Here is a 14,345-nt window from a genome sequence, read left to right as displayed (position 1 = left end):
AGCTTTTTCTTTGCAACCCTCAATTTCAGTTCTTTTCTCATTCACTAGGGACTGGACACTAACTTTGGTGCCACTAACAGCATTTACGTATGATCAGAATTTCTTTGAGGTCTGTGAAAGATCATTTGACAATATTCTGCTATGGTAATCACTGAAGGCATCATGCATAGATCTCTTGGCAACCAAATGTGTTTCATTCAGCATGTCTATCTACAGCCCTGCACTTCGTTTTACACCTATTATGCAGTAATCTGTTTCTTTGGATTTTTCTTTAGAAGTTTCTTTACAGTTACTGTATATGATGGAGGCTCCCTCCCATTATGTACTGGTCTGCTGGGTACCCATCTGTCCAGTGCATGGTCAACTACTCTTTTAAACATGAGCTAGAGTTCCTCTCTAGGCTCCTGCCCTGTGCTGAAAGTTTCAGGTTCCTCACTGAGATAGGACACTATTGATTTTTTTTATCTAGTTTACTGAACATATTCTGCTTGTTTTAGTTGTCCTTTATTCCCTGGTAATTATAGTAACCACTACCATATCTTGGTCACTGATACCAGTTTCAATGTGGACATCCTCAAAGATGTCAGGTCTTTTTGTTGCCAGTAGATCCAATGTATTTCCATTATGAGTGGGGTTCCTACCGATTTGTTCAATGAAGTTTTCAGAGAAGGCATCTAGTAAAGTTTCACAGGATGTCTTATCATGCCCACCAATAAAAAAACTTTAATTTTTCCAATTAATTGTTGTATGATTAAAGTCTCCACCATTCATTACAGTATGATTGGGAACTTACAAGTGAACTGAAGTTTTCTCTGAAGGTTTCGGTTATATCAGGAGAGGAATCTGGTGGGTGATAGAAGGATCCAATCATTATTTTATGCCCACCCCTGATATGAGTCTTGCCCACACACTCTGACATGCAGCTTTAATTTCTACCTTGGTCAATTTGAGTCTCATTGTCTACTGTGACAGAAACACCAACTGTATTTCCGATTTCCTATCCTTTATATATACTCTTAAGTTTTTCTCAAAAATCTCACTGCTATTAATTTCAGATTTCAACCAGCTCTCTGTACCTAGTATTATTTGAGCTTCACTGCTCTTCAAGAGTGCTTCAAACTCTGGCACTGTTGTGAATGCTTCGGCAGTTCACCATTAGGCTTTTAGTACTCTCACTTGTGAGAAGCATTTCTTTCATTCTTACACTGATACTTCTGGAATTTCTACAGCTATCATTATCTGGATTGGGTGGAGAGTCACCTAACTTTAAAAAAAACCTTGTGTGGACCCCACACAGACAGCTACCTGAGTAGCAGCCTCTCACGTGTAGTGCACACGCGTGACCTCTTTAGGGGCACCCTACAGTTCTCAAACCCTATGGCCCAAGTCAAGGCAATCACAGCTTGGCATCACAGAACTTTCAAAGTATCTGGTTCAGTCTTCCACTTGACTCAGAGTCAAAGGGCCACAATCAGTTCTGGGGACAGTGCTGCAAAATTACGGGCACCGCTGAAACTCCGTGTGCAAGGCTGGTGTTCTCAACTTTCTCTACCAGTTTCTGGAACGAACCAGGAATGAGCTCAGATGATGAGCATCATTTTTTGCAAAGTGTGTCACAATCTGCATTTCGTTGCACTCTCTTCCGTCAATGGCTGCTGGTATAGCCCCTTCAACATGTTAAATGAGGCTCCCAGGCATACACACTGAGTGCATCTGGTGTCCTTTCGTGTCCCTTGATGTCATTTCCATAACAGGTACCATCATTTATCACAAGTTTGGACTGCTGACTGATTGATTAATTGAGAAGGTTTATGGGACCACACGTGAGGTCATCAGTCCCACAGTTCCAAAGTTAGGCACAGAAGAAAGAGGGTATACTAAAAGTGGACTGATCTAGTCAGGGGAGTGAAATGATAAAACAATGAAGTTAAAAAATACACAGTCAAAAAAACATAAAAGGTGAGACCAAATCTAAAAACTGGAAAAAAGAGGTGGGCTTTCCATTGGGGAGTGGTCATGGGGTCCCAGACCGAGAAGACACAAATAGAGGTCCCAACCACAACCACCATGCCCCTGCTCCAAGAATAAAACAAAACCATATATCTGGAAATAAAAATCACTTTCATGGAGGAAACTGAGGGCCAGTTCAACCATCTGTCAGTCGTCTGCTAATGTTAAATTTAAGGAATTGGGAAGACTATACTTAGTATGAGGGGCCAAAAGAAGGGGACATTCCACCAATACATTGGATGCTATCAGTATGGCTCCACAATCACATTGTGGGGGTGGTTCGTTATGTAGGAGGAAACAGTGGGTGAGCCTGGTACAACCAATGCATAGACAGCATAGAACAGTGGACTCCTCCTAAGAGGAGCAGAAGGAAGAGCACCAAACTGAAGTAGACTCCTTGATTGTGCAGAGTTTATTACTATGAGCAGTAGTGCAACAGATGTCATTCGATTTTTACGCAAACAGAGATTTGATGTAGATCTGCATATCCATAGCTGGAATCATGAAAGGGAATGACAGGTAAGTATCTGCTTCTGCAGCCACACAATCAGGCAGTTCATTCCCAGGGCTGCCCACATGACTTGGTACCCAGAGAAACACAACTGGGCAGGTGGCATGGCAAAGGAGAGAGAGAAGGTCATGGATAGCAGAGATGACTAGAGTTGATAGCCTACAGGCTGCTTATTGAGACTAAACAAATTAAAACACTGTGGAGGGAGGCCTGGGAAACAAAATGGAGGGCTTTGTGAATGGCTAGAAGCTCTGCTGCAAACACACTATCCTGGCAATAAATGGTGTTCTAAGCCAGTAGGAGACTTTAAAGCATATCCCACCTTATTGACTGTCCTAGAACCATCAGTGTAGATGATGATGGCACCATGGAGCTCTGAAGGTGGGCACATAAAAGATGCCAACGAACCATAGTGGCGACAGAGATCTTAGGACCCTGGAATACATCGGTCCTAATCCCTTGTCCAGGCACCAGCCAAGGATATGGGATAAAAGACACAAGGTGCATTCCAGTCAGTGGAGATGGAGATCCTGACTGAGACAAGTGAGACACATGCCAACCGGCAATCTCACCCGTGGGTGGATGTCAGGAGGAAGACATCCCTCATTGGCAAAGAGGACAGGGTACATGGGATGGTCAGGGAATTGGCGAATGGTGATAGCATAAGAAACCAGGAGTTGGCTCTGTCATATCTGTAGAGGAGGAATCCCTGCTTCTGTGAGGAGACTATCAATGGGAGTAGTGCAAAAGGCAGCAATAGTCAGATGCACCCCACAATGGTGAACAGTTTCAAGCAGTTGCAAAGTGGAAGGAGCTGCTGAGCTATAAACCTGACTCCCATAACTTAGTCTGGACAAGACTAGAGCACAGTAAAGATGGAGAAGAGTGATATGGTCTGCACCCCAAGATGTGTGGGCCAGGAGGCAAAGAGGATTAAACTTTGGCATGCATGTAGTCTTTAGTTGACAAATATGGAGCAGCTATGTCAGCTTTTTATAAAAAATAAGGCCCAAGAAATGGGACCGTGCTACAACATGAAGACTGTGACAAGGTGCCGGCAGTTAGTAAAAGCCTGTCAGATGGCTGTTTCCAACCTGAGTAAATGGTCAGTTGAAGATCATCCTGCCCAGAAGCCACACTGATACAGGGACAAAAGGCCCCGAGATTTGGGTACCCAACATAATCTGAAGCTAATCATCCTCTAGAGCAGTTTATGAAGTACATTCATCAGACTAACTGAGTGGTAGTTGTTGAGAGACTTTAACTGCTGATGGTTAATAGACCGCTACCCTTTTGCATTTGCTGCGTCCTGACACCAGACAAAACAGGTTTCCTCAAAACAAGTGAAGTGATTCCTGCTGGCTCAGTTTCAGTTTCCATGAAAGACAGCACCTTAGACTTGTTGATTAAGGAGATTGGTACAACGCCCCGAGTCCTCCCTGGTTCCCATCCACCATATACAGGACACCTGGATCTACCATTACACACCACTCCCAGTCAAGTTATTGAGCAATGACAAATCCTGTACTTTCTGCATAGTAGACCGGATCCACAGAACAGGATGGTACTTAAGATACCTCTGATATATGTATCACAGGTACAAGACTCTTGGGAGCTCCTCCAACATACTGATTCACAGCAACTGGCATCTCCTTATAATTTTAAAGTTTTTCAGTGTATTTGTCTCTTGATACAATTAAGTAATCAATCAATCAATCAATAAGTTAAAAATATTTCTGCATTATTAGGATGGATAAGCCCCACATAATATTCTTATGACACACTTCTTTTGTGAAATGAAAACCTTCTTTCCAAAATATAAGATAACAAGAATATTTTAACATGTGGTACAAACATACAAAAAGAGTAAGAGAATTTGTCACTAAATCTATTGTTTACCCATTTTTAACAACCTATTTCCTTCAGTTAAAATTCTCATCTATGTGTGTATACAAAATTTATATTATCCAATTTACAGAATTGACTAAGATGTGCTTTCTGAATGTTAAGGGATAAACTACTTACACAAAATCACCTTCATTTCAGTCTTTCTTTGAAATGATAATGTGTCTTTTCCCTTGTTATTTTATCATTATTATAACTGATAATAATACCAGTATGTCTGTGAGAAATAATTAATTTGTCTAGTTGTAAATGAAATATAACAACGTTCAGTTGTATGGGAAACAAAAAACATTGCATGTTTGAAGTAGGAAATATTACTCACCAGATGTTGAAAATGAGCAGCACGGCAGGTATCGATATGGCTAGCTGCAGTTTCTGCCAATCACGCAGATAGTACGCAATGACAGGTAGTGTAAGCTGCCCCAGTGGGTACGACATATTGTAGAGCAAGCTCAGCAGTGTGCGGTAAGTTGGGTGGCAGACTTCTGTCACTGCAACACCAGAAGTGGCACATGGGATCTACTCTGGTTGGTTGAAGTGAAACATGTACATGTGACAAATGCATAAATGCATGAATGATTTCCACAGAGAAATTCATAAAACACCTATGTATCACAAAAGTGTACTATACCAACCCAAAATCCTCTACAGTGCTCTCCCCAAAGAACTAAAAATAATGCCAAAACTGCACATATTTAAGAGAGAATTAAAAAACATGTTATTGCTCAATAGTTTTTACAGTATTGAAGAGTTTATGAATCATTGACAATAAAAGTGCAGTTAATATTTCCCTGATGATATAAATATGTGTAATTGCTCACATTTAAATACTTGCTGTTTCTATGAAAGTGTGAAACAGTGTTAATGTAAGAATGGAAATAATATTTGATGTGAGAATCACTAGCTTTTTTTGTGTGTTGTTACCCTACTTGTGTATTTTTATGTTAATGTTCTAATAGTTCTATTAAAATTGTAATGTCTAAGTGACAAGTAAATTCAATTATAAATTTTCATGTACATGTATTTTAAATTGTAATGTTTATTGACAAGTCCTATGTCATTTTGATGTTATACTACAAGGATGCTAATAAACTGAATTGAACTGAATTGAACTGAATTGAATAGTGGCCAGCTGGTGTGGTTTCCTTGCCAAAATGCTTAAGGTTACTCCCTTGTGAGAGGACACGAACAGTGATATTCCATAAAAGGCTGCAGACATTTCATGTCTACTGGAGCCCGTGCTAAGCTAGGCAGAGTTTCTCAGCATACACCAGTGGGCAAGATAACCACTGGGCACACAAATCCCATATTGAGAGTTATCCTAATGAATGACAAAAATGCGGTCACAAAGTTTGTCAGCTATGTTCACAGATTACTGTGACAGTGGAATCTCATTATATTATCTTACTTGATTCATATGATGATGGGCATTTCAGTATGACAATTAGGAGTGCAGCATTATTAAACTCAATTGTTTTATCCACTCTCAATGCACATTAGAGCATGTAGCAAAGTTCTACAGAGGATTATAGAGGGATTATAGTGTGAGGACACTGGAAGAGCTAAATATTAACATTCTGAATGGAGAAGTGCAGCATGGATGAGTGGATATTTTAACACTGAAACATCAATAACCAACAGAATTGCATTCCTAAAATTTAATAATAATAATAATAATAATAATAATAGCTTTATTCAACATCGAATGGTACACTGCACATGTACAAAGAAACAGTAATGATTAAAGTTATTTGTACAATACACAAGACACATTCTTCTGAATATGTCATTAATTTACAACAAAATTTCAATAAGGTGTTTACTTATTTCTATTCACATAATTTCACAGAGCATTTGTTGTTCATATAAGTATGGTACTCTTCTAATGTGTAGAAATGGCGTTTTACTAAAAATTTCTTAAGCTGATGTTTCAGTTTAATTGTAGGAAGAGCCATGACTGCTCTAGGCAGTGCATTAGCTAATTTTATACCTGCATACTGAGGCCCCTTTTCGTAAAGTGCTGTTCTGTGGCTGCCAATGTAAAATCTTTCTTTATTTCTAGTATTGTACTGGTGGAAATCTTAATAAGTGTTTGGGTGCAGTCTTTTCACAAGCAATATGGCTTTTAGAATGTATGTTTGTGGGGAGAGGACAATTACTCAAGCAATAAACTTACCCAAGAGGACAGTGCAAAAGTTTGAAGAAGCAGCAAATAAGGTGGCAGGAAAGAAGGCACCATATAAGAAGAAAGACCTACTTGCAAAAAGAAGAACAGCAAATCATGCTCAAGGGATGAGGATACCAACACGTGGAGTATGGCAGTCAACCCGAAAAAAGAAACCACAACCGAGGGACCAGGATTTTTGGTGGGATCAGCAGTGGTTTCACAGACGAAAGCAGTTAACAAAGTGAGTCATCAAGTGGATGAACAGGTATGTGACTATCATAACACACATGATCACAGTGCATCAAGATTAAAGACATTAATGGAACCTACAACTTCAAATATAAAGTCAAATTGCTCTCAGAGGAATACAGACAGAGACAAACTACTTACTTTTCTACAAGTTAACATACATTGTATTAGAAATAAAATTTTAGAATTAGAACATTTATGTAACACTGAGTGTGTAGATGTTATATGTGTATCTGAGCACTGGTTAACACAAGAACAAGTAAATATGTTCATTCCCCAAGGGTATGTTGTGGGAGACATGATATGTAGAAAACAGAGAAAGAATGGTGAGACGGGAATTTTTGTCAAAGAAGGAATAATGTTTTCCAGAATTGATGTATCTACATACTCCTCAGAGCTAGATGGGGAGTTTAGTTGTGTAAAACTAATGAATGAAAATATAGTGGTAGTTAGTCTATATAGGTCGCCAGGTGGTGATGTAAATTTGTTTATTGAAAAATGTGAATTAATAATTAAAAAATATTGAAGAGTAAAACGAGAATTGCTATATGTGGTGATTTCAACATAGAAATGGTAAACACACAGAGACCAGTTGTTAGGACATTTTTGAATATGCTAAGATCATTAGACCTCTATTGTACAAATAACTGTGCCACACATAAGAATGCCTGTATAGACAACATTATTGTGAATTTCCATAGGGAGGATTTTACAGTTAGACTTGCAGGAAGTGGACTTGCAGATCATGAGCCACTACTCCTTACCCTCTGTAAGAGGCAGCCAGTTAAAACTGAAGAATCTAAAGTAGTAGTGGTACGAAGACAGAAGGAAGAGTACATAAATATGTTTGTTGATAGATTAGGAAGTGCAGATTGGGAATTTATATATAACAGATTTATGGTATTCTTCAAGACCTAGTAGAAATTAGAGGAAACTTTCATATGCTGTACCAGATGCATAAACAAGCCTCTGACCAAGGGGCAGAACAGAGTGTGAACATTCATAGGTCATATCTGAAATGCAAAAAATACTATAAAGCTAAACTACTTCCGGGAAAAAAGCAAGCAGTGGAGAACTATATAGAAAGAGCTCCCAATAAATACAAGGCAGCCTGGCAAAAAATAAAACAAGAGAATACACCGAAACACACAGAAACAGCTCTGCCTGATCCTGAAGAATTAAGTGAGTACTTTTTAAACTCAGTTAAAGAAATAAGTAACAGTATCAAAGCAACAAATTCATCTGCAATGAACCTTGTTGGAACACCACTGCCTGTTAACCTGGCATTTCAATGGAGGGCTGTCACACCTGCTGATGTTATAAAAGCTGTATCCAAATTTTTGGGTTCTAAAAGTATGGACTGTTATTGGTTATCCAACAACATAATTAAAAAGACAATACACTCAATCGCCAAACCATTAGCTTATATTTTTAATAAATGTGTAGAATTTGGAGTTTTTCCGGATGCACTCAAGGTATCAAAAGTTGTCCCAGTTTTTAAAAAAGGAGACAAACATCTCCCCCAAAGCTACAGACCAGTCTCCATTGTTCCAATATTCTCAAAGGTATTTGAGGCGCTGATACACACACAAATAAGCAACTTCTTTGAAAAACACAATATCCTATGTAACAATCAGTTTGGCTTTCGAAAAGGGAAGAACACAACAGGGGCCATCTTGGAAATCATTGACCAAACCTTAACAGCTTTTGAAAATAATAACATGGTATCACTGGTATTACGTGACCTAAGCAAAGCTTTCGATTGCATTCCTGTTGACATACTACTGGGGAAACTAGAGTTTTATGGGGTGAGAGGGAGCACTTTATCTGTGATAAATTCTTATTTAAGTAACCGAAAACAATTCGTTTCAGTCAGAAATTTAAATTCTTCCATCATGGAAATCAGCACAGGTGTACCACAAGGGTCTATCCTTGGACCCTTCTTCTTCATTGTCACTATTAATTATTTACCTAAAAATATAGCTCACCCTGTTGTGTGTTATGCTGACGATACAACACTACTTGCCACACATCAGAACATTTCAGATCTGAATAACCTAACAAAAGAAACACTAGATAAGGCCCTGGACTGGTTTGCAGCCAATAAGCTCCTATGCAACCCTGACAAAACACAACAACGTTTAATGGGAACATCAAATGAAGTAGGCAATAAGTCTGTAAAACTCTTAGGTATTCACATTGACTCAAAACTATATTGGGAGGAACATGTCAATCATGTATGTGAAAAAATATCTCAGGTGGCATACCTTCTCTTTAAACTAAGGGAGGTAGTGAGCTTTGAGTACCTTAGGGTGACATACTTTGGGCTATGCCAGTCACATATTTCATATGGTCTTATTATATGGGGGCACTCCCCTCACATCAAAAACGTATTGAAATTACAAAAAAAAGTCATACGTATAATATGTAAAAGAGGTCATAAGGAGCACTGTCGTCCTCTTTTCCCCAGACTCAGAATACTTACAATTATAAATGTATACATCTATGTGTCTGTACTCTATATTAAAAATAATATTTCAGAATTTATTGCCAGAAAGGAAATACACGAACACAACACCAGGGCGAATGGTAATTTACACATACCGCGCCACAGATTAGCGAGAACAGGAAATTCCCACAAAGTTAACCCACTCAAAATGTTCAATAAACTGCCAATTCATGTTCAGTCTATGGATACAAATTCTTTTAAAATTAAGTGGTACAGCTGGCTGTCAGATCATCCATTCTATGACATTAAAGAATTCTTTGAGATGCCTGAGGAGAATATAAGCATGTAAAAGTTGTCTGTAGTTAAACATATTATTTCATGCTGTGGTTAATCGTGTGTAATTACAAAGTTTATACTATAAACAATAAAATACCATATTATATTAGATTATAAGATAGCTTGTTGCGTTAGCTTTTAAAAGCTATCCTTTGTAATTTGGTACACTGCCATGCTTCAAATGTATTTATAATGTATTGACAGAAGTTTATTTTGTTATTCTGTATGTACTAGTACATCTTGTATGACGAAGCCAATATCATTGTAAAATGATCTATGGTGAATAAAATTCTTGAAATTCTTAAAAATTCTTATGTGTTTATAACAGTTAACACCTCTGTTTTTGGAAACAAGTTGCGACAAGATTCCCTATATTTTGCTCCACAGATTATTCTCACACCCCTTTTTTGAAGAATGAGTAGCTTATCTAGATTAGCTTTGGTTGTTGTCCCCCAAATTTCAATACCGTAGTTCAAGTGAGAGGAGAAAAGAGCATGGTATGCAGTCTTTAGGACTACGGTGTCTCTACAGAACTTGTTAATAATACTGATTGCAAATATATTTTTCGACAACTTAGTTGCTAGAGAGTCAATATGTGTGTCCCATTTCAGGTTGCTTTGGATTGTTACGCCAAGGAATTTTACACTAGACTCTTTCTTTACCACTTCGTTGCCCATGTATAATTTAATTTCATTATTCAAACTACTTTTGTTAAACTCCATCAAACATGTTTTACTGGTGCTTACATTTAAGTGGCTTTCATTAAAAAACTGAACAATTTCTTTTTTCACATTATTACACTCGGCCTCTAGTTCATTACATGATTCCTTTTTACATACAATGGACGTGTCATCGGCATACAGAACAATTTTGGAATTTATAGTACAGTATTTAATATCATTTACATAGATCAAGAACAGAAGGGGGCCCAATACCAAGCCCTGGGGCACCCCATATTTTATGCAAGTGATCTCTGATTTGTAGACACCACTTTCCATTTTAAGTAGAACAAATGGCTTTCTATTGCTCATATAACACTTTATTAGGTCATAAGCAGCGCCTCTAATGCCCATGTTCCATAGCTTGTCTAATAGGATGTCAACGTTCACACAATCAAAGGCTTTTTCCAGGTCTAGGTATACACCTGCCACACGTTCCTTGCTTTCGATACTCCCTAACACCTCTTCAATTAGTTGAGCAGCTGCAGTGCTAGTTGATTTACCTTTTACGAATCCATTTTGATTTTCGAACATCAGGTTGTGTTTGTTAACAAAGTTTATAATCCTGTTGTATATAACTTTCTCAACTATTTTGGAAAAGACAGGAAGGATTGAGACTGGTCTGTAGTTTTCTATTTTGTTGTTGTCACCTTTCTTAAAAATGGGTGTTACCTGTGCTATTTTTAGTCTGTCTGGAAAGGTGCCTGATTCTATTATATTGTTGACTGCTGCAGACAGAGGTACAGACACATTTTGGCTATAGGCTTTTAAAACATTACTATTTAGGCCATCATGCCCAGCTGAATTAGAGGGTTTTAGAGAGCTAATGATGCCCATTATTTCTGCACAGTTTGTGGGGGCTAGATATATACTATGGTCACATGTATTACCTTTAAAACTGTAGTGCATGTTTTTATGTTTGTCATTTATGGCTTCCCCTACAGAAGAAAAATATTCATTAAAAATATTTGCAATTTCCAGTTGGTCTTTTATGAGCATGCCATTGTGGTTAATAGTAAAGTCCATACAGGATTTGTCATTGCAGATTATAAAACTGTTTATGACTGCCCAGATACCAGTAGTTACGTTGTGTGAGTTTTGAAGCTTATTTGCAACATAGTTGCTCCTGGTCTGTGTAAGTAAGTCCTTATAGTGTGCTTGATATATTTTGAAGGCTTCCTTTAGCTCAGGAATCTCTCTGTTATTCAGCATTGCACTGTGGAGTAGTTTTAATTTTTCCCTCGCTTCAGTGACATTACTATTTACCCAAATATTTTTGTTTATATTTTTTGTTTGTTTCATTTTTGTGATTACAACTGGGCATATGGTACCAAAGCAGTAATAAAAGTCAGCAGCAAAGTTATCATATGAAAAGCTATAATTTTCAAATCATTTTATTTGTGCTAGCATCCAGTTTAGTCTATTTATGTTGTCATTATACATTATTCTTTTAGTTACAAACTGTTGCTTTGTGGTGACAGTGGGGGCCTCACGGCGTTCCAATTTAAGCTGTACTGCATAGTGATCTGAGATTGCTAGTTTTAAAAGCGATTTCCAATTGGATAGTGTGTTCACTTACATACAGCCATTGTAATGCCACTTCTTTGATTTTCATAGGAGTCTCATCCCACAGTGGATCACTAGGAGGCATAAGACCTTAAGAGCATATTGAGTTTGTAAAGAGGGCTGCATGGGACACATTAAAGCAGGTAATTGCTGCTCATCTCCTTTATGAGTCTGAGGACAGTGTAGATTTTAAAGTACATTTACTAGCAGAACTCTGACAGTCTGCACAATGGCGGGCATCTCCTCCCTCCTTACGCCATGTTAGCCATAGTTAACTGAGATGAGATGCAAGACTAGAATATTCAGGATCTATATATGAAGAACAAGACTGCTCACAATGTGAAAAATCACTGGCAATGTTACTGGGACCAAAAAAACAGCATTTACAAGTGAGTTGGTCTGAGTACAGAAAGCTCAATATGAGTAATGTGTCACAATTACTGGAGCAGACCATATTCAATCTAATCAGAATGGATCAGAGGAGATGGAGATGATAGTCCTTCAAAAACTATGCAACTAATAACAACACATACTCTCTCAATTACTGAAGCTGAATGGTTGCATCTTTTTCCAAACATAGCAGTCACCATTTCAACTACTGAACCAGGTGTTGAAGGCTCAGAAGCCAATGGAAATAGACAACTAGCACCACCACCACCACCACCACCACCACCACCACCACCACCACTACCATATCTGTGGTGGTTGAGAAACTTACACTGTCTAGCCTGGTGGTACATTACTAGAATTTTGTTTGCCCTCATCACTAAGGGGTGGATATGCCTAAGGGTTTTATATGTTTCAAACAATGCAGGGGCACTCCATAGCTATAGTATCATCACACAATGACAGTTTGAAGCAGAGACCAAGTGAGGTGGCATAGTGGTAATAGACTGAAATGTAGCAAGTTTGGAAACTTGCTTCGTTTGTTATATTTTCTGTCCCACAAATAAGTAAAATTTTTCACTCTTTTGTTCTATATCTAATGCAGCTGCACATGTAACATGTAATACGTACTGACGTGTCAAATCATTATTTATAATAAATTCCCTTTAAATTTACAGTTCAGTTATTTATATTCATCTTCCTGATTGCAATGATCCAAGTGGCTTTACTGGAAGACTGAGTAATTAAAAGGTACAGCTGATTGAAGTTACAACAACATCAAATAATTAGAAAATGTTTTAAGCTAATGGGAAGCATAGGAGGTCCCAGTACCACTTATTTGATAGCAGCTATTTCCAACTTTTCAAGAACATATTCTAGTTATCTGAAATTAATTAACTAATGAAATAATGTTCAGAATGATTTTCGTATGGAAAACTAAAGATATTACTTTAAAAGATTGTCATTCAATATTGTATTTTATACCTTATTCACCTGCAACATCAGTTTCTTTACATTTTGTAAATTTTAATTGTGAACATCAAAATTGTACAAAATTAATAATGCTTTATTTTGGAAGCTATTGTTAAAATTCTATATAAGGCGATGCAGAGAGGCTTTGAGTTAGTTGTTGAGTTGTTGTTTTGTCAGTCAGTTTTTGAAGTTACTTTTGGAACTCAAAGAGATCAGTGAAGTCTGTCTGTGTTTTGTTTACATGATGAGTGTGCAGTTGGCATTCCAATTAATGTGAATAAAATTTTGTGAAGCCTGAAAATTTCCCATTCCTTCATCAATGGATGAGGCAGAAGAAACTTAAGTAACATTCAACATGAATTGTTACAATCCCTCCCCCAAAATGGTTAGTCTGTGACTGGTCAACACACAGATAATATCATTATGTCAGTTCATGTGAAAATCTGCACTTAGCTGATCTGATGCTAACATATCAGTGTCAGTATAAAAATGTCCATGGTAAGGAAGTGAAAGCTAAAAATCTATGCAGTTTTAAGTTTGCACCCCAACATCATAAGAGCAACAACTATTTATGTAAACATGATGTAGGCCATACAATATATGAATTTCAAAAAGTGGCTCATCCCACTTTATTTGCACTATAATGTTGTCAATGGCTAGTTTCAGTGGAAACCAGCTAATGTCTTAGGGTCTTATGAGCCAGTAAATACTTAATCTGAAAATGCTTACGATCCACAAAAACTATTTACTACTATATTACTATAAGTTAATTACTGTGCACTGCTACTTTCACATTCCTGTCACTATACTTTATGGCATTGTGAAGTTCAACAAATGCTCTGATTAATGGCTAGTTGAGTTTTCTTCTGGGCATGTTTGCAAAGGAAGAGATGTGTGTCTCCTTGACTGTGTAAACTGCAGTCTGTAAAACTTGAAATAGTCATCAGCAGCATTACAGTGCAAATAAAGTGGGATGAATCACTTTTAAAATTCATCTATTGTGTGGTCTACATCATTTGCAACTACCCTGCACAGTAACAGCTTCCAGAATATCTTTTCAGTAGATCAAGTTAC

The 14,345-nt window shown here is 37.6% G+C and overlaps 1 protein-coding gene across 2 annotated transcripts in view; it reads right to left on the bottom strand.

Annotated features, from left to right (window-relative positions):
• The window catches only part of LOC126101011 (organic cation transporter protein), a 587,316-nt gene that overhangs the window by 60,921 nt on the left and 512,050 nt on the right, over window positions 1-14,345 (bottom strand). For both annotated transcript variants that reach the window (XM_049911676.1, XM_049911677.1), the window contains exon 6: window positions 4,749-4,917. In XM_049911676.1, the coding sequence (XP_049767633.1) occupies window positions 4,749-4,917 (169 nt within the window). The remainder of the gene's footprint in view (window positions 1-4,748; window positions 4,918-14,345) is intronic.

Source organism: Schistocerca cancellata, chromosome 9 (assembly GCF_023864275.1).
Source record: "Schistocerca cancellata isolate TAMUIC-IGC-003103 chromosome 9, iqSchCanc2.1, whole genome shotgun sequence".
NCBI lineage: Eukaryota > Metazoa > Arthropoda > Insecta > Orthoptera > Acrididae > Schistocerca > Schistocerca cancellata.
This window is presented reverse-complemented; position numbering and strand designations above follow the sequence as displayed.